The 26601-nt window shown below is 63.9% G+C and overlaps 2 protein-coding genes across 10 annotated transcripts; one reads left to right on the top strand and one right to left on the bottom strand.

Annotated features, from left to right (window-relative positions):
* Positions 1 to 1714: 1714 nt before the first annotated feature.
* On the top strand, positions 1715 to 20353 carry SSBP4 (single stranded DNA binding protein 4). Of its 9 annotated transcripts, XM_024134124.2 has the most exons (17): positions 1715 to 2043; positions 10210 to 10282; positions 10654 to 10715; positions 10804 to 10888; positions 14240 to 14329; positions 15041 to 15100; positions 15188 to 15257; positions 15414 to 15481; positions 16091 to 16158; positions 16488 to 16533; positions 18455 to 18490; positions 18591 to 18645; positions 18729 to 18799; positions 18878 to 18956; positions 19352 to 19380; positions 19520 to 19627; positions 19997 to 20353. In XM_024134124.2, exons 1-17 carry the CDS (start codon positions 1985 to 1987, stop codon positions 20024 to 20026), a joined length of 1089 nt encoding a protein of 362 aa, XP_023989892.1. In that variant the 5' UTR covers positions 1715 to 1984; the 3' UTR covers positions 20027 to 20353. The 9 variants fall into 9 exon arrangements, with proteins under 9 accessions (XP_023989892.1, XP_054938200.1, XP_054938201.1 ...); XM_055082225.1 differs by lacking the exon at positions 19520 to 19627; XM_055082226.1 differs by lacking the exons at positions 14240 to 14329; positions 15041 to 15100.
* Positions 20354 to 20611: 258 nt separating this feature from the next.
* On the bottom strand, positions 20612 to 24241 carry ISYNA1 (inositol-3-phosphate synthase 1). Its single transcript, XM_024134165.3, has 11 exons — positions 24064 to 24241; positions 23829 to 23957; positions 23517 to 23678; positions 23015 to 23147; positions 22729 to 22922; positions 22385 to 22534; positions 21808 to 22023; positions 21532 to 21696; positions 21318 to 21431; positions 21027 to 21244; positions 20612 to 20901 (listed from the first exon to the last, which is right to left on the bottom strand). The coding sequence occupies exons 2-11, from the start codon at positions 23946 to 23948 to the stop codon at positions 20700 to 20702; spliced, it is 1674 nt and encodes a 557-aa protein (XP_023989933.1). The 5' UTR covers positions 23949 to 23957; positions 24064 to 24241; the 3' UTR covers positions 20612 to 20699.
* Positions 24242 to 26601: the final 2360 nt, after the last annotated feature.

Below are 26601 nucleotides of genomic sequence, written 5' to 3'. Positions count from 1 at the left end.
AAGTGGGAAGGGTTGGCGTGTCCCCCCCCTCCCCCCAGGCCGTGGCCCCTCGGGATGGAGGCGGGGCTGGGGCCGGCCTGGCCCTTCCCTTCCTCTTCGCCTGTCTGGAACCGCAGCGGTTCAAGACTTCCCGCCCGGCAGAAGACCTGGGTTGGGGGGAGGCCGTTGGGGGACTTCTAAGAGGGAGGCATAATGGGGGGTCGGCCGGCAGCGGGAGGGGCGCTCCGATCAACACACAACACACGACACAGGAAATGTGAGCGCACAACCACACAACACACATCCCAGGGGGCCAGCAATCCACCCATTCGGGGAGGCATACACACACTACTAGTGCACAAAACCTGACGCGGCGTCACTCAGCCCCGCACGGCCGCCGCGGACACATAACAACCGTCGCAGAGCCAGGGACAGTTGCCCAGACAGCGACTGGGTGCCTGCCAACCCCCCACGCACGACGCACACGTGCACTCACACAGGAACCGCGTGTTTACACACACACTTGTGGTCGTAAAAAGAAAAAAAAACCTATGGCAAACATTCACAGAAGCATCTAGACCTAGAGTCACAACTGGACCGCCTCCCGCCACCTAGCCCACGCACGTCCGGCGCACACTGCCCACAGGTACCCTGGCACACAGGCCTCCGCCCCCACCCCAGACACCCCTGCCCTGCGGGTGTCCTTGCCGCGGTGTTGGCCTCCACCTCCTCTGCACACCTCCTGGGGGGAGAAGAAGGGCCCCAGGAGGGAGAATGGGGTGCCCACTGCCTGCACCCCTGACTCCTGCAAAGGTGCTATTAAAGTTGGAATATTTACAGCTGGCAGCACAAGCTGAGAGGCGGAGCCAGCGGGAATGACCCAGTCAGTCAAGTCACCCAGCACCTACAATTGACACGGAAGTGTGACTGTGGGGCAGTGCAGGGTAGCTCCCAGGGTGTGGCCTGGGTACCCCAGGAGCTTCTTGTCCGTGTGGTGTCTTTGTGTTGCATGTATCTGTGTTGCGTGACTGTGTGTTGCGTGTGACTGAGCCATCTGTGGTTCGGTGAGACCCCAGGTCCCTGTGTATAGCCCTCAGGAGGCTGAGACGGTGTGCCCCAGGGTGACAGCAAGTAGCTGCGTGGGCTCTTTCCACAGCTGTTGGAAGCTGTGGCATAGCGGTGCCGATGCGTGTCTCTGTGCGGCTGCGTACGTATGTGAGCGTCGAGTGTGTTTCAAGGTTCTGTAACAGCCACTATTTGAGCTGTGTATACCTGCGTGTATGACAGTGTATCCCTGGGCAGACTGTATGTGTGGCGGTTCCCACCCGTGCTGGGCGTGGGTAGCTCTGTGGGGCGATACACCCAGTATAACTGCCTGTAGCTTTACGGGGCTAGTAGTTGTTCCAGTAGCTATGCAGACTTATGTGTGCAGAGTCCTGTGTCGGAGAGTGTAGCCGCAACTAAGTGTGTGGCTGTGTTCTTGGGTGTACAATTTGGGTGTATCTGGAAAGTGTGTGTGTGGCCGTGATCAGCTGTGTCCCGCTGTGTGACCCCGGGTGACTGTCCCCAGTCGCACCGAGTATGTGTATCCCCCGCGCCCCATCCCCCCGCGGCGGGCACTGCGCGTGCGCGCCCGGCCCACGGTCCCGGCGGCGGGACCCACCCGCGCTCACGCCATCGCCCCTTTAAGAGCGGCGCCCGCGGGCGACGGGGAGACGGCGGGCGGGGGCGCGCGCGGCGGGAGGAGGGGGCGCGCGCTTCCCGGAACAGCCCGCGCTGAGGGAAGAGAGGAAGAAAATAAAACCCGCGGCCGGAGCCAAAGCTGGAGCTGCCGCCGCCGCCGTCTCGGCCGTCTGGAGCTCCCCCACGCGGACGATGCCCGCGATGCCCGCGCGGGGCTCGGGGCGGTGAGGCCCGGGGCGCGGGGTAGCTATGGCGACCGGGAGCGCGGCCCGCGGCGCCGCCTGACAGGTGTGGGGCCCCGGCGGCGGCGGCACGGAGCAGCATGTACGCCAAGGGGGGCAAGGGCTCGGCCGTGCCCTCCGACAGCCAGGCACGAGAGAAGTGAGTCGGTGGTCCGGGACCGTGGGAGACGGGGGCGGGGCTCGGTGGCCGCGCCGCTTCCGTGGCCCTAACGCCGGCGGGCACCGCGTGGGGCACGTGGGTGCGGGGCAGGAGCGAGATTTGAGGGGCGCGCGAGACCTTAGGGGCTGGAGGGTCGCGAGCTACGGGGGAGCTCGCTAGACCCAAGGGGCGTGAGGGGCTTAAGGGGTCGCGAGATTTGAGGGGACGCGCGAGATTCGAGAGGTCGTGAGAGTAAAAGGGCCCCCGGAGACCCGAGGGGGGCGAGATTGCGGGGGCGCGCGAGATTCGAGCGGGACTAAAGGGTCGCGAGACCTTTCCGACGTTTGAGCCTTGGGTGTGGGAGGTTGCGAACGCGTGTGCGCGCGGAGTCGCCATTCGTGCCGCTTCCCCCATCGTCTGGGGAAGTTTCCCGGACAGGCGAGACTGGCCGCTCTGGGCGCCTCCCCCCTCCCCCGCTTCTTACTGAAAGCTTGAGAGACGTGAGAAGGGCTTGAGGGGCGCCGGCCCCACCCCTGAAAGGCCACCTGTCCAGCCGGGCCTGGGGCAGCTGGGTGGGGCCCTTGGGGAAGCCGCAGGCTCACAGTCCTGGGGCCCCCGCTTGTTCTGGGCATGGCGCTGGGCCGTGGGTAGCAGATGGTCTCAGGCTGGTAGAGGGGCAGGTTCCTAACTCCCAGACTCTGCAGTGAGGGGCGGGGGCCGCTCAGAGCTTCTTGGGGTGGGGAGGCAGCTGAGCTGTTGTGCTTGCCTCCTGGCCCTGCCACTTACCTGCCCTGTGGCTTTGGGTGAGGGAGCACTCACTCTTAGGCTTATTTTCCTATCCTGAGAAATGCAGGCATAATAACAGTGCTATCTCTTAGGTTTGGGGAGTGTTTGAAAGGTGCTAGGACGTGTGATTGTCTCACAGCAAGAGCACCCAACAGTTTGCGATATTGTTAAAGTGCTACGGAAAAGAGAAGACTTTTGATGTCTGATGGTCAATGGCTGATTTGCAGGATCCTAGAAGTCAAGCCACCTAGGGCGGGAAACCAGCTGCTGGAGCAGTTAGGCTGGGTTATTGGGGAGAGGTCCCATGATGACTCTCTTTGAGAGCCAGAGCAGGAGGGAGGACTTGAACGTCTGGGCAGTGAAAAGGAGCCCTGAATATAGGCTGTCTCCTGTCTTTTCTGCCTGGACTGACATTGGGACACCACCTCTCCCCCCACCACCCAAGGATGAGTGTCCATTCTCTACTCAGCCTTGGGGTCATTTTGGAGAAGAGATTCTTCTGGCCAGAAGATGCTAGACAGATGACTGCCCTTCCAGACCTCTCTTGTCTATCTGCACAGTTATGAGGTTGGGGTCCATTTCCAAGCACCATTAAGCAGGAAGACTTTTTGAAACTGGCACCTGGCTCCTGCCCAGGTTGGAAGCAGGGGGTGTGTAGCCACTCCACTCCTGGGGATTTTGGCACATCTCCAGCCATTCTTGTACCCTGACTCTGGGCTCTGGGGGCTACCACTCCCCCAATGGGAATCGTTCACTTGTTCAGACATGTGCTGGGCTGGGTCTTGGGGTATAGTGGTTGGGAAGCCAGGCCCTGGCCCTGAAGAAGCCCACATCCTAGCTAGGAGGCAAGTGAATTACTCAGCAAGCAGATGGAAGGATCTGGAGCTATGCTCTGAAAAAAGCAAAATGGGAAAGTGGGCGGTAGTGAAGTGTGAGGAGGTGTGTCAGGTGTGCAGAGACCTGGAGGAAGAGCCGATGGCTGAGGGCACAGCAAGTGCAAAGGCCCTAGGGCGAGGCCAGGCCAAAGAGCTGGGTCTGGTGCCCAGGGCGGGGATGTGCTGTGTGGGCCAGAGAGGCTTGTGTTCGAAAGTACACTCCAGCTCCTTTGTGGAGTGGGGCTTATTGAGGGTCGCGTGAGGGTAGAGGGCCAGAAGACCTGGGGGAGGCAGGCACAGTTATCTGGGAGAGAGCTAATGGTGGCAAGCTTAGGGGGTGGCCATGGAGATAAGAGAAGGGAGGAAATAGGTTTGAGCTGGGGTGATGGTGTTTGGAGTTGCGTTTCAATCCCACTAGACAGTCCAGGAGAGATTTTGAGTCTTTGAACCGGGCCTCGGCTCTTGGCTAGGGGTAGAAGAGGGGGTTATCTCACTTCTTGGCCAGAGCCATCCTGCGCTCATCCATTTCTTGTCGAGAGGGTCCTGTAGCAGCGTTGGCTTGGAGACGAGGTTCTGCCGCTAAAGAAAGTTTGGAAAACACCAGATGGTGGCATCCACTTCACTGACGGGGATGCCAGGCCCTGGAGAGGAAGGACCCTGCTGAAGACTCAGGTTCTAGGGCACAGGAGAGCTCTCAGACGCTTGGGGCTGATACACTAGAGAGGCGGGCTGGTTGCTCTGAGCCTCAGTTTCCCCTCTGAAACGCGGACAGCCGGCCTTGCAGGATTCTCACAAGGACTGGGGGAGAGGCTGCAGATAGAGCACCCCTCACAGGCATTCACCGATCACGCCACTTCCTGTCTCTGGGCCTTGGTTTCCTCCTCCGTGAAACGGGGTGAAGGGGGTTCCACTGCTCAACTCTCCGGGACTGTTTTTTCCTCCCTGATCTCACCCTCCTGACTCCTCCTGCCCTTCCTCTTTTTCCTTTTTGGGCCCCTGTCCTGAGCCCCCTCTGGCTCCCCATCTCAGCACTAGGTCTGGGCTAGACTGTCCCAGAAATGGACTTAGCGCCTGCTGGGTGCACAGATGGTGGGTCCCTGCTCTTGGGGGCTGACAGCAAACCGTGGTGACTGCTGGGTCCAGGGAATACAGGGAAGGGATGGAAGGGTGCGCGAGAGAGAGGCTGGGGTCTTGAGTGGTCTGCCTGCAGGAAGACACAGCCTCTCCTTGTGTAAATGATGAACACTGCAACCTACAGGGAAACCCCAAGATCACTTCCCACCCAGAACTAACTAGCGCTTGCATTCGGTCACTGGTTTCAGGTCTCTTTAAATAAGATGAAGGTAACAGGGACAGTTGAAGGCCCCTGTGTCCCCTTTGCATCCCTTCCCCCTTCCAGCCCCAGAGTCTGTGCTGTCCTAAGTTGAGGGGAGAGATCTAAATGTTTGCATCGTGTGTGTACATCCTTGAACACTAAGTGCTGCCACGTGGGTTTAGAATAGTTCCGTAAGTGATGGTCACTGTCAGTGTCACTGGGCGTCTTGTGTTTTTCTCCCAGGATTAGTTTTGTTTTTTTGTTTGTTTTTTTTTTAATTTAGTACTTATTTATTTTATTTTTGGCTGCGTGGGTCGTAGTCGTGGCACACGGGATCTTCGTTGAGGCATGCAGATTCTTTTGTTGCGGCACGCGGGCTTCTCTTTAGTTGTGGCAGCGGGTTTTCTGTCTGTAATTGTGGCACGTGGGCTCCAGGGCGTGTGGGCTGTGTAGGTTGCAGCATGCGGGCTCTCTCGTTGAGGCGCGTGAGCTCAGTAGTTGTGGCACGCATGCCTAGTTGCCCAGCAGCATGTGGGATCTTAGTTCCCTGACCAGGGACGGAACCCGCGTCCCCTGCATTGGAAGGCGTATTCTCTATCACTGGACCACCAGGAAAGTCCCCAGGGTTAGTTCTGATATGGGCACATCTCCTCAGGTAGTTTGTTCATTATCCCAGCAGGCAAGGGACTCACCATATGTCTGTCCCATCCCTAGCTGGGCTTCCAGGTGCCCGTGGGCATCCTTGTTGGAGGGGGTTGCATGGGTAAGAGGTTCTTGAGAAAGGAGCCCCTGAACTGAGTCCTGGAGGCTGAGCAGAGCCCGTGGACACAGGGGAGCTTTCTGGGAAGGTCTTGAGGCAGTATCTGGGGGGCAAATGCTGGGATGGAATTTGTTAGTGGGGGCGGTTACTTTGGCTGCTGGGTAGGAGAAAGGCTGTAAGAGGCAAATGTGGAGGCTGCCAGGAGGCTGGTGAGGAGGGTGGCCACCACCCTGGCTCTTAAGAGCTGAAGGCCTGGCCATGAGGGTGGCAGAGGGGAAGGAGGAAATGTGTGGGCTGGAGAGTCCCTTAGGGGCATCGGTGGGACCTGGTGATGGATTAGATGGGGGTAAGGGGGTGACACAAGGCCTTGAGTAGAGAGGGCTTCTCCCAGCCCCCAGCAGCATGTGCCTCCAGGGGCTTTAAGGGGGAGGGGGAGCCAGGCAGGGAGCACCTCTTACCTTAATTCTTGGTTATTATGGTAATTCTTGATGATGAAGGTAGTACTGCTGCGTTTTAGTCCGGGAGGCTCCAGTACCCCATTCTGTCACCACTTCCCTGCGCAGCTGCAGCTTCTCCCCTTGAGCACTCCAGGTCCGGGCACCCTGTATCCTCCAGGTCACCTTTCCTTCTGGAGGGAGGGCCCCCGGTGCACCCCACACTCCCTCCCATCTCTTGCCCTCTTGCATCAGGAGCCCCTCTGATGGGTACGCTCTTCATTCTGCAGGTCATTTGCTGACCAGGGCTGGGGTGGGGCCAGGATTTGGATCCAGAGCCCAGGCCCTTTCCCACAACCCATCTCAGGGCCTAGACAGTGACCTGCAAGCCAGAAGCCCTCCCTGAGTGGCGGGCCCTGGAGGTCCCAAAACAACCTGACCAGATGTCCAGGCTTCAAAAGTTTTCACTGAAAACAAACAAAGAAAGCTGCTCACAGTTCTCTGAGACTTGATTTTGATAAAAATTAAAGTACCAGCATATAAGAGAAATCAAGCAAAACTGAAAACCTTCTCTGGCTTCTTTTTGCTCTTGGGATAAAACCCCAAATCCTTAACATCAGAATAGTAAGTAAGTGCTGACCTTCATAAGTGCCTACTGGACATCCTGGGAGCGAGGGGGTTCAGGGTTGGTTGGTTCATTCATTGGGGTGGCTGGGGGCCCAGGATGCCCAGCGCTGTGTAAGCTCGGGAGTGAGACGAAGTCCTTGCCCTCCCAAAGCCACATCCAGTGGGGGCTGCAGGCAGTAAGCAGAGGGCCTTGTGTCAAATGGAGATAAATATGATGGGGGGCAAGCGGAGAATGGAGCAGGGCTGCTGTTAGAAGTGATAGGGAAGCCTCTGCCCCATGACTTTGGAGCCATGAGGGTCTCTAGCAGAAGTGTCTCAGGCAGGGAAATGGCCTGTGCTAAGGCCCTGGCCAATGTGTGTGGGAGGCACTGGAGGGTCTGAGTGAGGAGTGCTGGTGGGGAGGGGAGGAAGCAGCCCCTGGAGGGGCCCTGTTGAAATCCAGGTAAGTGATAGTGGTGGCCTGGACCCAGTGTGTGCTGAGGAAGGCAGGGAGAAGGCTCAGAATCAGGAGAGAGAGTGCTTTTTCCTTAAGTTTTTCCCCTAATTTCAGTAAACGTAGTGATCTCTGGGGGACAGCTAGGTGGATCTTCACACTTGTGGCGCACCTATGTGAGTCAAGACCACCCAGGTTAGGGAACCAGAGGGGAAGGAGAGGAAGAAGCTGGGGTGGGGCTGGGCCTTTAAGATGTCAAGTGGGCGGCAGACCCTGAGTTCCGGGGGGTGGGGGAGGCCAGGCTGGAGGAACCCTGTGGGCAGCTGCACCATGTCAGTCATCAACATCAAAGCAGGAGGGGAGGCCACCCAGGGAGGAGAGAAGAGAGCTGGGGGCGGGAGGAGGGTGGAGCGCGGGCAGTGGTGGGCTCCGGGATTCCCGTGTCCGAAGCCGCCCCTGGACAGTGGAGGGTGAGAGGTGATGGAGAGGGACCCGATGGGCTGGCAGCATAGAGCCCTTGGTGGCCTTAGTGGGAGCCAACATGTTCTTCAGGAGGCTCCCTGAACCCTGAGGAGAGCCTTCTGCCCTTGGTGGGGGTGGGGCCAGACTGCAGCCCCCCATGTGCTCCCCCTGCCCTGCTGCGCTTCCCTTCTGGGCAGCCTCCCTGGATCCCCCCACTCCGTCTTGCTCCCTGTCTCTGGGCACCTCATTCCCTGCACTGTTCCCCAAGGTGGCCAGGGGCCAGCTGGATCTTTTCAAACCTATTTGCCTGGAGGGTCGGTTGGTGAGGAGGCTGGGGCTGCTCAGGTCTCCTCCGGCCCCAATGACTTTTCATGTTCATTTCTTCACTGATGGACTCGGGCCTGGTAGATGCAGGCCACTCGTGAAGGCTCAGGAAGCCTCTAGAAAGGGAGGGGGTTCCCAGGAGTGAGTTGGACAGGTGAGCCTGGAGGCTGGGGGGTGAGGAAGACCACTGGGCTGGAGAAGGGTGGATGCTGGATACTGCCTGGGTGCAATGTTGGAACCTGGGGGCGCCCGGGCTGGAGGCGCTGCTGAGAGGGGTGTGACGACGAGGCAGGAACCTTGGCCAGTCTTGGGGGAGACCCATGCTCAGAACTATGTGAGCCCCACAAATCCTACCCCTCTGTGCCCTGTTTCTGTCCCTCCGGTGGCTGTCACAGCTTGCGTGGTGTAATGTGAGCTGTGGACATACCTTGCCCTGGTTCAGCTGCCCACCCGGACTCCCTAATGTCCCCCCTTGTACTTCTGTAGCACACACTACCTTCCACCCCACCAGATGACTTACCTCCTCCTTTGTATTTTTGCTCCTCCATCTCTCCCTGTGAGCAGGTAGCCTCCAGGGAGACGGGTCTGTTGGGTTCACTGCTCAAGGAGGTGAATGTTTGTTGAGTGAATGACTGAAAGGATGGATGGATGGATGAAGGAAGGAAGAGGGTCCAGGGCAAGGGCAGAAGCCGTGGGGTGGGGCCTGGGACAGAAGGGCTAGAACTGCCTTGGTGAGGTCTGAGCTGGAGCTGGGGGCGGGGGTGCTCTGCAGAGGGGGCTGGGATGTGAGGATTGAGCAGCCTGACTGGGAAGGGTGAGAGAAAGCAGGAGCATGAGTCAAAGCAAGGTTATTTCAGGATGGGGCCATCAGCCAGGGGAGGGAGGCCATCAGCCAGGGGAGGGAGGCCAGCTGAGCGGGGAGGGAGGCCATCAGCCAGGGGAGGGAGGCCAGCTGAGTGGGGAGGGAGGCCAGCTGAGCAGGGAGGCATCTGGAAGGGCCTACAGCTTTCACCGGAGCAGCCTCAGGCCGGCCCTTGGGGAGCCCCCGGTCTTAGATCCAGACTCCCCTCGGTCCACCTGGGGCCTGGCTGGGTAGTAGGAACACCCTGGAGGTGTCCGGAGGGGCTGGTACTGGTAGAGTGGGGGCTGGGGAATGGGTGACCCTAGCGGGTGGGGAATTGTCCCTCTGCTGGCGGGTGTAGAAGACAGATTGAGGGGTGGTGGAGGCCAAGGATGGAAAGGCCTGGAAGGCAATGTGGATGGTCCGGCCTCCCTGTGTGGGCCCACGGATGGTGTTGCTGGTTGGAGCGTGGCCTGTGCTCTTGGGGTGGGCGGTGGCCGAGTTGGTGTGTCCAGGGGTACTGGGAACTGTGGGCATTTGGACAGGGCAGTGCCGTGGCAGCTGAGTGGCACTGCTGGCCCTACCTCCCATTTCCCCAGACTCCCCCTTGGGGGGCTGGTATGGATATGTCATAGCCACCACTGGTGGATGGGAACTGATCCTGAGGAAAAGGTTGGGGTCTAGGGAAACCTGGAGGAGGAAGACCTCGGGTCAGAGAGCCCCTTTTCTTCCTTGGCAAGCGAGGCTGGGAGTGAGTTAGGCGCTGGGCCCTGGCCACATGGCCCAGGGTGCCTGCTGGGAGACCTCACACAGAGCACAATCTAGAGTGAAGCCCAGGAGCCCTTTCTCCAAGGAGAGGAACTCCCTGGGGCCAAGGCTGCTATAAGGACTCAGCATTGGCAGGATGGGGCCAGGACTTGGTCCATCAGGGGGTGTTGAATTGAGCAGAATTTGGCCTGGAGGTGGGGGGCTGGGGACTGCTAGGAGTGCTGCCTAGAGGAGGGGCCTGCAGGCTGTGTGTTGATGGATGTGTAGGAGTTGGCCAGGCTGAGCAACTGGTGAGGCCATCTATTCTGAGGGCTGGGGGAGGTGGGGCGAGGGGGGGGACCAGCAGAGGGAAGTGAGTGAGGCTGGCAGTAGGTGGTAGGTACATTGAGGGGCTCACTGTGGGCCCCTGCCCTTCTCCACCTTCCCACCAGAGGGCACGTGCCTGGCCTTAAAGCTCCTCCCAGGGACCCTCGGGGCGGAGCTTTGGGTCTGCCCGGGCCTCCCGAGAGCCTGAGCCGGCCCCCACCCCTCCTGCCTGCAGGTTGGCGCTGTACGTGTATGAGTACCTGCTGCACGTTGGTGCCCAGAAGTCAGCCCAGACCTTTCTGTCCGAGGTAAGCTGGCCTGGCCAGGCAGGGCCCCCACAGCCAGCCCCTTCCTTGGCACCCACACCCTGGGGTCCTCCCTACCCCCATTTTTATCAGGTCTCCATGGTGGGTTTGGGTTGTGCCCTGGGAACTGAGGGCTGCAGAGCAGCGGGGCTGGCATCCTGGTGTCTGTCCATCCATCTGAGGATCTGCCTCCTGCTCCTCTGTCCCTCTCCTCACCAAGCTGTTCCCCTCCTGGCTCCCTTGCTCTGATCTGCTGGTTTCCTGCCCCGGTGTTTCCTGGGCCCCGGGGTTGGGTTGGGGCTGCCTCTTGGGAGGGGAAGGGGTCAGACAGGGCCAGGCCGTTAGCCCTCACCTTCCTTCCCTCTCCCCTGCAGATCCGATGGGAGAAGAACATTACGCTGGGGGAGCCTCCGGGCTTCCTGCATTCCTGGTGGTGGTGCGCGCAAGGCTGGTGTGGGTGGGACATGGGGGGGGTGCTGGGGGGGCGCATGGGGAAACCATCGTCCCCCCCCTGCCGCCCACAGCGTGTTCTGGGACTTGTACTGTGCAGCGCCCGACCGCAGAGAGGCATGCGAGCACTCGAGTGAAGCCAAGGCCTTCCAGGACTACGTGAGTCCCCGCTCTGGGGGCTGGGACCAGGGCTCACGGGTGTGGGCAGGGGCCTGTGGTCTTGGGGGACTGCATGGCCCGAAGCTGGCTCAGGTGGGCTAGTGGGCGGGGCTGTGGGGTTTGACCTGAGATCATGGCTTCTGTGGGGTCCCTCTGCCCCCCACTGCGCCCAACTCCTGAAGGTCCCCCATGAGCCCCACACCCTCCCGAGGCCAGCCCCTCCTTTGCTCCCCCTCACGTGAACCCCATGTGGAACCAGGTAGACAGAACTACAGCTCCTGCCTCCCTGGCTGCCCAGCTCCGTGTATGTGGGACCGGACGTGCGGCCACCACTGCTTGTCCCCTCCCACCCCAGCCTTTCCAAGCCTTCTGGGGTGGGGGCCCAGGCAGGGGTGCTGGGGGGATGGCTAACTGCCCGTGCACCCTGGAGCAGGAGAGGCCGAGCACTTGGCAGATCTCCCAACCTTGCTCTGCGACTGGGGCTGCTGACTTCATGTCTTTGGCCTCAGTTTCGTACAAGTTGAGTGGGAGTCAGAGGCCTGTCCCGAGAGGAGGGTGGGTAACGTGAGGGGGCGGGCGGCACCTTGTTGTCTTGGGGAGATGGCAGCCCCCTGCCTTTAACTTCTTCACTCTGGCCCGCGGGGATTGGCCACCTGGCCCCTGAGAGAGGTTCCCCCTGCCCTCCCCCCTCCCTTGCAACCACTCTTCCTGCAGCAGGCGCCTTCACATCCTGAGCCCTCTGCGGTTAGTCTGGGTCCCACACCACGCACGGCCTCGCAACAGAGAGGCCCCCCTGTGGAGGCGTGCAGGCCTCTGCAAGGCCAGGGTGCAGCCCGAGAAGGCTGGGGTTCACCATGTCCCTGAAGTCGCCCCATGCACGCTGTATGCACGTTTATGGAAGCCGAGGTCGCTGCTGTTCACCCCCATCAGGTCCCACTATTCATGTTGTGGTCCCACCAGAACTGGGGTAACAGAAGTGTGTGGAGCTGTGTGCGTGCGTGACTCCGCGTGGGCCCGGCTCTCTCTCCCCAGTGTAGCCCCCAGCTCCTCCCTTTGCCTCTCCCGGGCCCCTTGAGCTCTGTTTCCCCTCCCGAGCTGCGCAGCCCTTCCCTCTCCGCGCCTGCCTTCGTCCCCGCCCCCGAGCCTGGCGTCTCCGGGGAGGGGAGAGCGCGGTCTCCCAGCGGAATGAGCGCGCTTCCTGGGGCGCGCTGCTGGTTACCATGGCAGCGGGGCGCGTCAGGGGAGGGGGGTGGCGCCCCGTCCCTGGGGTGACAGGGTCCCTGTGTCATCCGACTGAAGCCAGCTACACGTTCTGCCCCACCTCCGCACTTACTGGGGGTGGGGTGAAGGGGCGTCCTGCCGCCTCTCCCTCGCAGTCGGGGCTCCCTCCTCCCGCCCTCCGTGCTCTGAGGGGGCTCAGTCAGAGCCTCCCGGCTGGGGGCCAACCTCGGCGTCTCCAGGAAACGTGAGCGCGCCCAGCCTGTTGTTATGGCAACGCAGGCCAGGCTGGCGCCTCCGGGGGTGGTTGATTGACTTGGGGGGTCCAGCTCAGGTCACCCGACCGGGAGGGTGGGCCCTACGCCCCACCCCCCCACCCCCCCTACCCTGGATTAACCCTTCAAGGCCTAGAGTTGGGGAGCCCCATCTTCTCCCCTCCCCCACACCTCACGGTCTGGAGCGGCAGCCACCCGCACCACCACCCTCCCCAACCAGGAAATGCTCTGGCGCCTGCTGCGGCTCAAAAGGGGGGTTGCCCTCCTGCCCTCCGTAAGGGTTGGGGAGGGGTGGACAGACCCAGGCTCAGAGCTGTTTCCCTCCAGCCACTGAGGCCTGCGCCAGCGAGAGTAGCTGCTCTAAGCCATCGTGGGAGAGGGTGAGGTGGAGGGCAGGGGTGACCCAGCATTTTGGAGAGGGTCTGAGAGCTTCGTCCCCCACCCCCACCCCCGGGGTCGCTTGGGTTTTCAAAGATTTGTGCTGGGCCCTGGGAGTGCTCCCACTGGTACCCTCCCAGCTTGGGCCTGGGTAGAAATCCATTAGAGGCTGACCTTTGAGAAGGAGCAAGAAGGGGGCAGGTGTCAGTCCACAAAGGGAAGGGTGTGACTCCAGGGGCCCTGCTCTGACCCAGACGAGGGGCCCCTTTCCCCACTCCTGTAGGGCAGGATGTGCTTGTGTGACCATGGGCTAAGTGCTTAACTCTTCGGAACCCAAGTGGCTGCAGTTCCACAAATTCCTGAGTGCCCCTGTGTGCTGGCTTGTGCCAGCTGCAGGGACAGCAGTGACCCAGACAGACCAGCCTCTTCCTTTTGGGGCCTGGAGGCAGAGGGGGGAGGGCAGATGATGCAGAGACAAGAATCAAGGGGCCTTAAGAGAAGTGCTCTACTCAATGCCTGCAGTGTCTTCCCCCTTCCTTATCCTTTTGATGAGTCTCCTCTGCCCTAAAGACTAGGCCTCTTTCTCCCCCTTTTCCCCTGCTCTGTGGGCCCCAAAGGCAGACAAGCCTGGGACTTGGAACCGACCAGAGGAAGTGGCCTGTCAGCCTGTCCCCCTGCCAACTCTGGGCCTGCCACCAGCATCTCCACCCTTGGCAGACATGGGAACTCCCCTCTCAGGCACCTGGTCTTCTCCCCTCCTCCATCTGAAGAGAGGTTGGGGGCCTGGAGACCCCACTGCAGAGTTCTGCTCTTCCTTCCCCTCCTTCCTGGAGGAGGAGGAGGGGGAGTGGTCTGTACAGTAGCTCCAAGGAGGAGCCCTCTGGGAGGGAGGTTCATCTTGAAGCTGTCTATTGATTTTTTTGTCTGTTGATTTGAGGTGTCTTGGGGGCCCAGCTAAGCTGCCTTGCCAGGCAGGAGGAATCAGGGCTGGTTGGCTTGGGCTGGGAGTGTGGGACTGTGCCCCCACCCATCTGAAGTTAGACTCAGACCAAAAGAACAAGCCTGTGCTAGAAGGATGCGGCACGCAATGGAGTCCTGGGTGGGTGGCATTTTCAGACCCCCAGAATCCTCAGGGTGGGGACATTGGGGGCTGAGGTCCCTGATCACCTGGGCTGTGGGCTCAGCCAGGCTGGGCCCTGATCACCTCCAGGGTCACGGGTTCAGCAAGGAGGCAGAGCCCTTGCCGAAGGCCACCCAGCACATCTGGTTGCTAAGCCAGGGTGGGGACAGGGGCCGCAGCTCTTCCCTCACCTAGAGCCGCCTCCTCCCCTCACCCCGCCCCCCCACAAATCCTCCCGTGCCTGAGTAGTTGGATGGCTTGGGTTCCTTGTTCCGTGGGGCCAGGTGTTTGAGGAGAGAAGGAAACACTTGGACAGGAAGTGACCTGACTTGGCTCTTGCCATCTCCCCGACCCCTGCAGAGCGCTGCAGCGGCCCCCAGCCCGGTGATGGGGAGCATGGCTCCCAATGATGCAATGGCATCAGGCCCCATGGCACCCGGCTTCTTCCAGGTATAGCCGGGGCTGGGGCTCCCTGTCTCCTGACCCTGGGTGGGCTTGTGTGGGAGGGTGACAGGCAGGGGCAATGACGGGGTGGGTATGCCCCTGCGGGCCTCGGTAGTGCCGGTGAGGGAGGGGCCATCTGGCCTGGGCCCCCGCTGCGGGAGGGGGCGGGGTCTCTGCACTAGGCCTGCTCCTGTGTGTGTCGGGGCGCCTGGGGCCGCACAGCTTGGCTCGCTGAACCACGGGTCCTACCCATGACCTTCCCCTTAAGGTCCACCCCACCCCCGCCACGTCCCGCAGATGGGGCTAGTTGGCCCACTCTCCTGCCTCCACGGTGTCCCCTCCCCTCCCTGGTCAGGCTCAGCAGAGCCACAGGAAACCGTGGAACTTCGGGTGACCTCGCTCCTCCCAACCCACCTGGTTCTGTCCTAGGGCCCCCCTGGCTCCCAGCCTCCCCCACAACTCCAACGCCCCCAAGGGCTTCAGGTTCCGGTAAGGACCTGTGGTGCCCCGCCCCCTCGAGCACGCACACCCCTCCCCCTGGCTCTTGGGCCCGTCCCACTGCGCTCCCACGCCCCCGGCGAGGCTGGCTGAGGCCTGACGGCTGGTCTTGGAGGAGGGGGAGTATCCAGGCTGGGGGCCCGGGTGCGGCTGGAAGCGGGTAGCTCTGGGGGCTGAGTAGGTGAGGGGAGGTGCTGATCCCCGGCCCACCTCTTCCAGCCCTTCATGTCACCGCGGTTCCCAGGGGGCCCTCGGCCCACCCTGCGGATGCCGAGTCAGGTGAGAGAGGGATGAGGGGAGGGGGGGGTCAGGAATTGGGCCGGGGTGGGGGCACCCACACTCAGTGCTGCCACTCCCTCCCCGCAGCCTCCCGTGGGCCTACCCGGCTCCCAGCCCCTCCTCCCTGGCGCCATGGACCCCTCCCCACGTGCTCAGGGTGAGTAGAGAAGCTCCCTCTGCTGTCCCCCGCCCCCGCGTCAGGATCCCAGAGCCAGTTCCCCGCCGCCCACCGTGCAGGAACACCCCCAGCCCCCAGCACAGCGCCTGTCCACAACGGGGAACGGCCGCGGCCTGAGCCCTCTTCTGCCCCCAGGGCATTCGAGCATGGGCCCGATGCAGAGGGTGACGCCTCCACGGGGCATGCCCAGCGTTGGTCCCCAGGTAAGGGCTGGGCCCAGGCGACAGGGGAGCTTCAGGGGCTGCCTTCTCTCAGCTTGCCCTCTCACGGCCCCTTTACCTTCACAGAGCTACGGGAGTGGCATGCGGCCCCCACCCACCCGGCGCCGCCGGCGGATGCGGGGTCAGGGGAGAGAGGGATGAGGGGAGGGGGGGGTCAGGAATTGGGCCGGGGTGGGGGCACCCACACTCAGTGCTGCCACTCCCTCCCCGCAGCCTCCCGTGGGCCTACCCGGCTCCCAGCCCCTCCTCCCTGGCGCCATGGACCCCTCCCCACGTGCTCAGGGTGAGTAGAGAAGCTCCCTCTGCTGTCCCCCGCCCCCGCGTCAGGATCCCAGAGCCAGTTCCCCGCCGCCCACCGTGCAGGAACACCCCCAGCCCCCAGCACAGCGCCTGTCCACAACGGGGAACGGCCGCGGCCTGAGCCCTCTTCTGCCCCCAGGGCATTCGAGCATGGGCCCGATGCAGAGGGTGACGCCTCCACGGGGCATGCCCAGCGTTGGTCCCCAGGTAAGGGCTGGGCCCAGGCGACAGGGGAGCTTCAGGGGCTGCCTTCTCTCAGCTTGCCCTCTCACGGCCCCTTTACCTTCACAGAGCTACGGGAGTGGCATGCGGCCCCCACCCAACTCTCTTGCTGGCCCGGGTTTGCCCACCATGAACATGTAAGGCCCTCAGGAACCCCCGGGAGTGTGCCCATGCGGGCCACCACCCAGCTTCATGGGCTGGGTATGCTGGGGCAGACCCTGAAGCCGCACAACAGCCCCGATACTGTTTACGCCACTGCTGGGTGGGGAAACTCAGGCTCAAAGACCAGTGAGTGATGGATGGGGTTGGGATTTGAAGGCTGGCCTGGCGTCTGTGCTTGGTTACTTCTCGGCCAACGTCTGCTGCTCTGAGGGCACGTGGGGCAGGCTGGGGGTGTCAGGGAGTGTGTGCTGGGGGGCTGTGTACCGCCTGGTTTAGACCCAGGGTCCACCACTGTCTGTTCTAGGGGACCCGGCGTGCGTGGCCCATGGGCCAGCCCCAGTGGCAACTCGGTGAGTGTCGCGATGGCGTTGCCGGGGCGGGGGGGGGGGGGGGGGGAATTAGGAGTGTGCGCAGCCCGGTGATGGGGAGCATGGCTCCCAATGATGCAATGGCATCAGGCCCCATGGCACCCGGCTTCTTCCAGGTATAGCCGGGGCTGGGGCTCCCTGTCTCCTGACCCTGGGTGGGCTTGTGTGGGAGGGTGACAGGCAGGGGCAATGACGGGGTGGGTATGCCCCTGCGGGCCTCGGTAGTGCCGGTGAGGGAGGGGCCATCTGGCCTGGGCCCCCGCTGCGGGAGGGGGCGGGGTCTCTGCACTAGGCCTGCTCCTGTGTGTGTCGGGGCGCCTGGGGCCGCACAGCTTGGCTCGCTGAACCACGGGTCCTACCCATGACCTTCCCCTTAAGGTCCACCCCACCCCCGCCACGTCCCGCAGATGGGGCTAGTTGGCCCACTCTCCTGCCTCCACGGTGTCCCCTCCCCTCCCTGGTCAGGCTCAGCAGAGCCACAGGAAACCGTGGAACTTCGGGTGACCTCGCTCCTCCCAACCCACCTGGTTCTGTCCTAGGGCCCCCCTGGCTCCCAGCCTCCCCCACAACTCCAACGCCCCCAAGGGCTTCAGGTTCCGGTAAGGACCTGTGGTGCCCCGCCCCCTCGAGCACGCACACCCCTCCCCCTGGCTCTTGGGCCCGTCCCACTGCGCTCCCACGCCCCCGGCGAGGCTGGCTGAGGCCTGACGGCTGGTCTTGGAGGAGGGGGAGTATCCAGGCTGGGGGCCCGGGTGCGGCTGGAAGCGGGTAGCTCTGGGGGCTGAGTAGGTGAGGGGAGGTGCTGATCCCCGGCCCACCTCTTCCAGCCCTTCATGTCACCGCGGTTCCCAGGGGGCCCTCGGCCCACCCTGCGGATGCCGAGTCAGGTGAGAGAGGGATGAGGGGAGGGGGGGGTCAGGAATTGGGCCGGGGTGGGGGCACCCACACTCAGTGCTGCCACTCCCTCCCCGCAGCCTCCCGTGGGCCTACCCGGCTCCCAGCCCCTCCTCCCTGGCGCCATGGACCCCTCCCCACGTGCTCAGGGTGAGTAGAGAAGCTCCCTCTGCTGTCCCCCGCCCCCGCGTCAGGATCCCAGAGCCAGTTCCCCGCCGCCCACCGTGCAGGAACACCCCCAGCCCCCAGCACAGCGCCTGTCCACAACGGGGAACGGCCGCGGCCTGAGCCCTCTTCTGCCCCCAGGGCATTCGAGCATGGGCCCGATGCAGAGGGTGACGCCTCCACGGGGCATGCCCAGCGTTGGTCCCCAGGTAAGGGCTGGGCCCAGGCGACAGGGGAGCTTCAGGGGCTGCCTTCTCTCAGCTTGCCCTCTCACGGCCCCTTTACCTTCACAGAGCTACGGGAGTGGCATGCGGCCCCCACCCAACTCTCTTGCTGGCCCGGGTTTGCCCACCATGAACATGTAAGGCCCTCAGGAACCCCCGGGAGTGTGCCCATGCGGGCCACCACCCAGCTTCATGGGCTGGGTATGCTGGGGCAGACCCTGAAGCCGCACAACAGCCCCGATACTGTTTACGCCACTGCTGGGTGGGGAAACTCAGGCTCAAAGACCAGTGAGTGATGGATGGGGTTGGGATTTGAAGGCTGGCCTGGCGTCTGTGCTTGGTTACTTCTCGGCCAACGTCTGCTGCTCTGAGGGCACGTGGGGCAGGCTGGGGGTGTCAGGGAGTGTGTGCTGGGGGGCTGTGTACCGCCTGGTTTAGACCCAGGGTCCACCACTGTCTGTTCTAGGGGACCCGGCGTGCGTGGCCCATGGGCCAGCCCCAGTGGCAACTCGGTGAGTGTCGCGATGGCGTTGCCGGGGCGGGGGGGGGGGGGGGCGGGGAATTAGGAGTGTGCGAGTTGGTAGAGTGGGCGGACTGCTCACAGCTGCCCATCTCCCCAGATCCCCTACTCCTCCTCCTCTCCTGGCAGCTACACGGTGAGTGATGCCGAAGCTGGGACACCCGACCTGGGGGCAGGGGTTGTGGGGTGGCAGTTGGAAGGCTTTTCTCACCTTCTCTGTCTCCCTCTGTGTGCAGGGACCCCCAGGAGGAGGTGGGCCCCCTGGAACACCCATCATGCCCAGCCCTGGAGGTACTACAGCCTGGGCGGGGCATAGGGAGGGGTGTGTTTGGGTGAGGCCCTCTCACACCCCACCCCCTCACCTGCTGCCTCAGACTCCACCAACTCCAGTGAGAACATGTACACCATCATGAACCCCATCGGGCCAGGCGCCGGCAGGGCTAATGTGAGCTGGGGCTTGCGGGGTGAGGGGTGAGGGCGGAAAGGTGGTGGCCCGAGGCCCAAGCTGCTCCTCTGCCTGCAGTTCCCGCTTGGCCCTGGTCCGGAGGCCCCCATGGCCGCCATGAGTGCGATGGAGCCTCACCATGTAAACGGATCCCTGGGTGAGTGGGCGGAGTCCCGGGACACACAGACACCCCCCACACACGCCCCCGCCCCGCTGCTTCGCGAGCCTCGTGCGCCCCCTGGCGGCCCCCTTCAGCCTTTCTGCCTCTATGCTCAGCCGGCGTTGGGGGCGCGCCCCGAGCTTCTCTGGGCTCAGTGACTGGGGCTGCGCTGCGGGGAGGGTCCAGTAACTAAACCGTGGGGACGCCCGACTGCCGGCACTGACCCACCACCCCCGATCTGGGCCCTCCGCCCGGGATCCCCGGCGGTACCCCAGTGGACTGGGCTGAGGGAGGGGGCCCGGCCGCCGGGGAAGTTCGGGAAGGGGTCGGTGGAGCCGGCTTGGCGGCGCAGGCGTGTCTGAGCCGCGTCACCGTCGTCTGTCGGTCCACAGGCTCGGGCGATCTGGACGGGTTGCCGAAGGTGAGGGGGCCGCGCTCCTGCGGGGGGCGGGGCTGCGGGGTCGGCCCGCGTGGAGAGGCCTAGTCCTGGTTGGGCCGCGCGGCGGTCGGGGCCTGGCCCGCGGTGCGGGGTGTTCCGCTCTGACCGCGGCCGCCCCCAGAGCTCCCCCGGCGCCGTGGCCGGCCTGAGCAACACCCCGGGCACCCCGCGGGACGACGGCGAGATGGCGGCCGCCGGGACCTTCCTGCACCCGTTCCCGAGCGAAAGCGTAAGCGACTGCGTCGACTCCCCCCCCGCGGCGGCGTCGGGCCGGAGGGGCCTGGCGGGCAGACCCCGGCGGGGCGGCCGGGGGGCCAGAGCAAGACCGTGACCGCGGCGGGCCAGGTGGGGGGGCGGCCGCGGCATCCTTCCCTTCCTCCCGCCTTCCCCCTCCCGAGGCCCGCCCTATCACCCCGCCCCGCCCACATCCCACCCCAACCCTGGGACCCGCGGCCCAGGGCGGCCTCCCCACGCATCGCCACCTGGTCCCTTTCCATCCCACGTCCACACCGCCGTCCCCCCTTCCCCCCGGGGGCGGGTCCCAGCCTAGGCCGGAACTGAGCCGGCCCCCGCGCGCCACCCCCTCGTCTTTCCGCAGTACTCCCCCGGGATGACCATGAGCGTGTGATGGGGCCGCAGCCCCTTGCCCACTGCCGACCTCGGCTTCTGCCCAGCGCCCCTGCCCGGGGCCAAGGTCCAGGGGCTCGGGTGGTCTGCAGGGTGAGGGTCTGAGGTCACACCGCGGGCAACTGGACTCCCGGTCAAGGCTTGGATGGCTGGGAGGCCCCGCGCAAAGGACTCATTCATTTTATAAAAAACACAAGGACCTCAGAGACGTTTTTTCCTGTATGGGCCCTTCCCGCCATTTCTGTTTGTCCAGGGGGCTCCTTGGGGGACTTCCTTTCCCCTGGAGAGCAGGGGTGGGCCCCATCAATAAACATAACTCGATTTTGGTTTTTGGCATCTGGTTTCGGGTTTCTTCAGTTTGGCTTACAGCCACAGCCTGCTTAGCCTAACCTTCAAGGGTTGTGGTTACGCAGAGCCCCCGTCCCCCCAGGGGTTCCGGAAAGCCCGAGAGTTGGGACAGCAGAGTTTGGAAGGGTAGGTAGAAGTCCACCTGGTGGAAAAGGGAGATGTGGCTGGTATTGGGGGCCATTAGAGTTAGGTCGCAGGCACCAAGAATCCACAGGTGTGGCTCATAGTGGCACCGACTTTATTGTCTATCTTAAGGGGGCCTAGAAGGGTCGGGTGCTGAGGAGCAATGGGGGCAGGAGTTACAGGGGAGCTGTATGGCCATGGCCTTAGGTGGTGGGCATCTGGGGTGCCTCAGCCTGTGAGTGCCCATAGGCATCACCAGTACAGCCATTGGGGGCAGTTGGCACTGATCCTTTCTTGCAACGCACGGGGCAGGCGGTGGCCACATGCCCAACTTGCTTGAGGCCAGGGCGCTCCATCTTGTGCTCCAGAAGCATGTGGTTCTGCGGCGGGAGCCCCACGCAGGCCCTGGGAGATGGTCACGGCTCAGCGGGGCCAGACCCCGAGACTGCCCTGCAGTCCCTAGGCCCTGTGCACAGCCCCGCTAGTGGACATCTGGGCCGTAGGTGGGGATCCCCAAGGTCGGGGCACACCTGAGGATATTCTCGATGCAGCTGCGCTGGCGGAAAAGCGCGTTGACCACTGGGCAGCCCGGTGGCGCAAGCGGCGCCTTGAAGAGGAAGCCAAGCAGCGACAGCACCGGGTGGAAGCTCTGCGGCTCCGGGTCGATGTCGGTGCAGAAGCTCACACGCTGGCACAGTTCAGTCAGCAGGGCCAGGTCCAGCATGATGGGTGCGGCCAGGAGCGAGTCCTGCAGGGCCAGCGGGTCAGGAGGTGGGCCGGGCTGGTGGGCAGCCCCACTCCTGCCCCCTCGTGCCCCGCACCTCGCACGTGTTGTGCAGCACCAGCGTGTTGGTACCGCCCAGCATCAGCTCCGATGTGTACTCATCCAGGGCACGCTTGCTGTCGCCCACGTATGGCACGTACTTGATGACCACCTGGGGGTCGGCACGAGGTCACACGGGTCCCTGCCCTTCTCTGTGGGGAGCACCGCCCCACCCCACCCTCTGCCCCTTGCCGCGCCTGCGCCCCACGCACGCAGTGGTCGGGCTCTTCGCCCGGTGAGTAGAGCACTGGGTTGCTGTGCACCATGTCGTCCACCACGCTGCTCTTCGACACCTCCTTGGAGCGGAACTGTGGCGGCGCCGACAGGTTCTGCCCGTCGTTGTTGCCCAGGTGGTTGTAGCTCACGATGGACATGGTCTGCGGGGGCAAGGAGACCCGCGGCAGCTGCAGGCCCCGCAGCACACAAGCCCATCCTTCGGGGTCCACGCCCCCCCATACTGAGCTGAGCAGCCCCCCAGGCCCACACACCTTGAGGCCAGAGCCAATAAGGAAGTCCACGAGCACGGACTTGACCTTGGTCTGCCCCGACTTGAAGTCGTCTCCACCCACAAAGACACGGCGCTGCCATGCAAGCTCGAGGGCACCAGGCACCAGCGTGTTCTGTGGGGACCCATTGAGGAAGGCGCAGCCCTCCAAGATGCTGGCCACGGCAAAGAGGGTGGAGGGCGACACTTCCAGGCCCAACTGCGGGCAGAGGTGAGCAGTCAGCACAGAGGAGTCCTTGGGGGCTGGCCCTGAGCCTACTCCACCCCTTGGGTGCGCCCACCTGGATGGTGCGCAGCAGGTTCTCGGCGGTGTCATTGAGGCCCGGGACCACTTCGCAGAAGCGCTCCGTGTTCGCTGTCCACAGCACGATGACTTTGTCCAGCCCGGCGCTGGACCGGAAGTCGCGGATGTCCCTACGGATCTGCTCCAGCTGGGGTGGGGGGGGGGATGGGTGGAGGGCGACACTTCCAGGCCCAACTGCGGGCAGAGGTGAGCAGTCAGCACAGAGGAGTCCTTGGGGGCTGGCCCTGAGCCTACTCCACCCCTTGGGTGCGCCCACCTGGATGGTGCGCAGCAGGTTCTCGGCGGTGTCATTGAGGCCCGGGACCACTTCGCAGAAGCGCTCCGTGTTCGCTGTCCACAGCACGATGACTTTGTCCAGCCCGGCGCTGGACCGGAAGTCGCGGATGTCCCTACGGATCTGCTCCAGCTGGGGTGGGGGGGGGGGTGGAGGGGAGGAGGTTGTACAGGCTCCCCCGACCTCTGGAGGCCTGGGCCACTCAGTTCCCCAAGTGCAAAGTGGGACCTGGACCCTCGGGATGGGAGCATGGGGACAAAAGGGGTAACAGGTGGTGGGGAGGGAGGACAGGTGGCAGGGGTAATGGACGCGGGGAGGGGCTGCACCTGCTGCGCGCGCGTGCCCGGGATTACGTTGTCGGCGCGCGCGCTCTGGTTAGCTGCGATGAACTCGGGGATGTAGACGGAGGGCCGCGGGCGCAGGGCCTCCATGTGCGGCCACAGTTGCTCCTGCAGCCCCCAATCCAGTACCTGCGCGCGCCGCATCGCCTCCGCCAGGTTCAGCGACGATATGTCCCAGCCTGGGGGGGACCCTCAAGCTCGGCCCGGCCCCAATTCTGGGCCCCTCTAGGCCCCGCCTCCCACCCCACCCCCGGCCCAGGGCCCCGCCCACCGTCGAACACGAGGTCGTCGGGTGCCACCATGGGCAGCAGCGAGCTGAAGGGCACGAACACCTCCTGGCCCTCGGCGTCCAGACCCAGGCTAACAGTGCCCGCCTGCGTCAGCGAGCCGTAGTAGTTGGCCTCCTGGGTTGGGGGGGGTGGGCAGAGGGGTATGAGTGAAGGGTGGGCGTGGCGTGGGCCACGAGCTGGCCAGGACCCCTATTGGCACCCTCAAGCCCCGCCCTACTTTTGGGCACCTCCCCTCGGCGCTCCAAGCCTGGGCGGAAGCCGCTCCGCTCCGGAGGTCCCACCCCGAAGCCCTCCCACACCTTAGGCTCCGCCCCCGCAAGACCCCTGAGGAGTTTCCCCCCACCCCGCGGAAGCCCCTCCCCGAAGTCAGCCCGCAGCCAGAAACCCCGCCCACTGCGGGCCCACTCCTCCGTAGAGCCCCTCCCCCTCCGCAAGGATTCCTGCGAAGCCTTCTCTCCGGCCGAGCCTCGCCCGACCCCCCACCTTGCGGCCGGTGCGCGTGGGCCAGGACAGGCGCAGTCGGTTGGCCAGCACGGCAGCGGTCAGCGTGGAGCCGTTGTTCCCGCCCCAGCCGACGAGCATGACCCCGAGCCGGGGCACCTGCCGGGCGGTCCGGAAGGTGAAGCGCGTGGACGTGGGGTGCACCTGAGGGCGGGCAGCTCGGTGAGCCGCGGGGCCGCAGGCCCCTCCCGCCTCACTGCAGGGCGGGAGTCGCAGACGTTGGGCAATTCCCGCTCCCTCCCGGCTCCCTGGTTCCCCCAGCCCCATGGCCCGCCCGGTCGGTCCCTCGCTTACCTTGAGGACACCGCCCTCGCGGCTGACGCACGTCGTCCGGTACTCATACTGCGCCTCGATGGCCTCGGGGCTGTAGACCACGTCGGGGCTCTCGACCACGAACTCAGTTGCGGCCTCCATCGCGACGAGCTGGGGGCGCGGGGTTGGCAGGAGGTCAGAGGGGACCCGAGAACCGGCCGGGCCAAGCCGACTTCGGTCCCCGGGGAGCCTGCACCCCTCCTGGGGCGGCACTCACCGGCGCGGAGTCGGCTGGCACAGCGGGGGACAGCTAGGGCTCCGGGCGCGCGAACTCCAGAGAAAAGAGCCGCGGCCCCACCCCCGCCCCGCCCCTCGCTCCGCCCGCGCAGGGGAGGAGGGGCGCTCGCGGGGGGTAGGGCGCGCACCGGCCGTGGGGATCGGGTTCGAGGCCTTTCTGCCCGGAGCTTCCGCGGCTATCTGGTTCCCGGCCGGGCAATCACGTGGGCCGCAGCGGCCCCACCCCCGCCCCGCCCCTCGCTCCGCCCGCGCAGGGGAGGAGGGGCGCTCGCGGGGGGTAGGGCGCGCACCGGCCGTGGGGATCGGGTTCGAGGCCTTTCTGCCCGGAGCTTCCGCGGCTATCTGGTTCCCGGCCGAGCAATCACGTGGGCCGCAGCCCCCCTCCCCGCCCCCCCCCCCGCCGCCCCGGCCCTCGCTCGGCGCGCGTGATCCATTTAGGGCCCGCGGCCGCTTATCCCCATTTTACAAAAGAGGACTTTAAGGCTGTAAGTGAGCGCCAGGCCCCAACCACAAGGCAGGAGGTTCATTCTTTGCGTGGGGGGGACCGGGGGGCGCGTCTCTGGAGAAACTGAGGCACGGGACACTGAGGCAGAAGACTAAGTCAGGATTCGGATTTCAAAGAGAGACGCTCCTCCAGCCCAGGCTGCCTCCTCCTCCCACTTCCTGAGCAGCGGCACCCACCAGGCACTCCACCCCCACAGGGCTCGCATGGAGCGGGGGTGGCCGCGAGTCTTCGAGTCCTCGGTGTCCTCACCTATAGCAGGAGGGCTTGATAGGGCCGGGCTGGAGTGGGGGCAGGGGGAGAGACTGTTCTGTGGGGAAGGGAGGGAAGGGGATGGGCAGGGCAGAGGCGGCCAGCTGGGCGGAGCTAGGCCTGCACAGCACTGAGCCCCTCTAAGCGCCCAGTGATAAAGGAGCGTGGGAACTCGGCAGGCGGGCGGGGGCGGCTCCCCCAGGAACTTTCCAAAACAAGCGGCCTCCTCCGGCTGGAAAGTTTCCACCACTGGAGCTGGCCCAAAAGGTGGATCGTTGGGAACGTTTGCAGGAAACTTGGTCAGAGCCTGGCCTTGGGGAGTGGGGGTTCTAAGACTCTGGTCCAGGCTTTGCCCTCAAGGGGCCCCAGTGTAGGGAATTCAGAAGTGGACTTGGGGCACTCCCAGCCAGAGGGACCTAAGAGGCAGAGGTGGGCAGGGCAGACTGCTTGGAGGAGGTGGCTGCTGGAAGGGGTCTTGAGATACTCAGACGTCTCCTATCAACGATTTGAAGAGCAGCTGCCCAGGCAAAAACCTGGGGGACTGGTTTCAGGGGCAGATGAAAAGGGGCTGGGTGTGAGGGAGAGGGAGGCAGTTTGGGGACCAGGGCAGACCCTCAGGGCTGGGGACAGGGAATTCCTTATAATAAATATTTGGGTTTTGTCCCCAGTTCCTGGCTGGAGATTGAGTTCAGTCACCAATGGCCAAGGGCTTCCCTGGTGGTCCAGTGGTTAGGACTCCGCCCTTCCACTGCAGGGGACGAGGGTTAGATCCCTGGTCTTGGAACTAAGATCCCGCATGCTGCGCGGTGCGGCCAAAAAAGAAAGAAAGAAAAAATCACCGACGGCCAGCGATTTACTCAATCATGCCTATGTAATGGAACCTCTGTTAAAAAAAACCCTAAACAACAGGATTCGGGGGAACACGTGGAGGTGCTGGGAGGGTGGAACACCTGGAGAAGTCATGGCAGCCCTGTACCATTCCCCACACCCTGCTCTTGGCTTCTGCTCCATTCGGCTGTTGAAGTGTTTTCCTCAGCACTGTGAGCCATTCTAGCAACTCACCAAACCTCTGAGGGGGCGGGAGGGAACCCCTGATTTATAGCGGGTTGGTCAGAAGTCTGGGTGGCCAGGGACTTGTGGCAGGTGTCTGAAGTGGGGGCCTGAGCCCCTTCACCTGTGGGGTCTGATGCCAGACCTGGTAATGGAACTGTTGGACCTCCAGTTGGTGTCGGAGAATCTGCGGGAGGCTGTGCCTTCAGGCCGTGTGCGACGTCACAGGAAGGGGTACAGAAAGGTCCCCAAAGACCCAGCCCTGGGAAACCCCAGCACTCACAGGACAGCCTGTGGGAGGTGCTGGCAGGAGGGTGGTGGGGGCAGAGCGGACCCGGGCAGGATCCCTGGAGGGTCAGTGTTGGGGCAGCTGGGAGGGATGTGGCTGCTTTGATTCCAAGCCGTCAGTTGGTGCTGTAAGGCCATTGCAGGGACCGCCTGGGTGTGTGACATGGGGTGAGCGTGCTGCCTGGCGGTGAGCAGTGAGCGACTGGAGACCCCTGATCCCACCAGACCGCAGGCTTCTGAGGGCAAGGGCAGAGCTGTCGAGGTCACTGCTGAGTGCCAGCGCCCAGATGGAGCCCGGTGCACAGGAGGGGCTGCAGGATCTGGGTGCAGGATGTTGTCCGGCAAGTGGCAGGGGCCGGTGGGCGACACCAAGCCCCTTGGCCACGGTGCAGGTCGTGAGGGTGGGAAGACCCTGCTGGGCCCCTG

Source organism: Physeter macrocephalus, unplaced genomic scaffold, assembly GCF_002837175.3.
Source record: "Physeter macrocephalus isolate SW-GA unplaced genomic scaffold, ASM283717v5 random_44, whole genome shotgun sequence".
Taxonomy (NCBI): Eukaryota; Metazoa; Chordata; class Mammalia; order Artiodactyla; family Physeteridae; genus Physeter; species Physeter macrocephalus.
The sequence above is the reverse complement of the archived record's forward strand: the minus strand, read 5'-3'. Positions and strand labels throughout refer to the sequence as shown.

Excerpts from the sequence above, each read along its gene's own strand:
- SSBP4 (XM_024134124.2), top strand. The coding sequence starts at position 1,985 with ATGTACGCCAAGGGGGGCAAGGGCTCGGCCGTGCCCTCCGACAGCCAG. Across the intron at positions 16,159-16,487 it reads GGTTTGCCCACCATGAACAT|GGGACCCGGCGTGCGTGGCC; the intron begins GTAAGGCCCTCA and ends TGTCTGTTCTAG. Across the intron at positions 19,628-19,996 it reads ACCCGTTCCCGAGCGAAAGC|TACTCCCCCGGGATGACCAT; the intron begins GTAAGCGACTGC and ends GTCTTTCCGCAG.
- ISYNA1 (XM_024134165.3), bottom strand. The coding sequence starts at position 23,948 with ATGGAGGCCGCAACTGAGTTCGTGGTCGAGAGCCCCGACGTGGTCTAC. Across the intron at positions 22,024-22,384 it reads ACCTGCTGCGCACCATCCAG|TTGGGCCTGGAAGTGTCGCC; the intron begins GTGGGCGCACCC and ends CTCTGCCCGCAG. Across the intron at positions 21,245-21,317 it reads TGCTGCACAACACGTGCGAG|GACTCGCTCCTGGCCGCACC; the intron begins GTGCGGGGCACG and ends CTGGCCCTGCAG.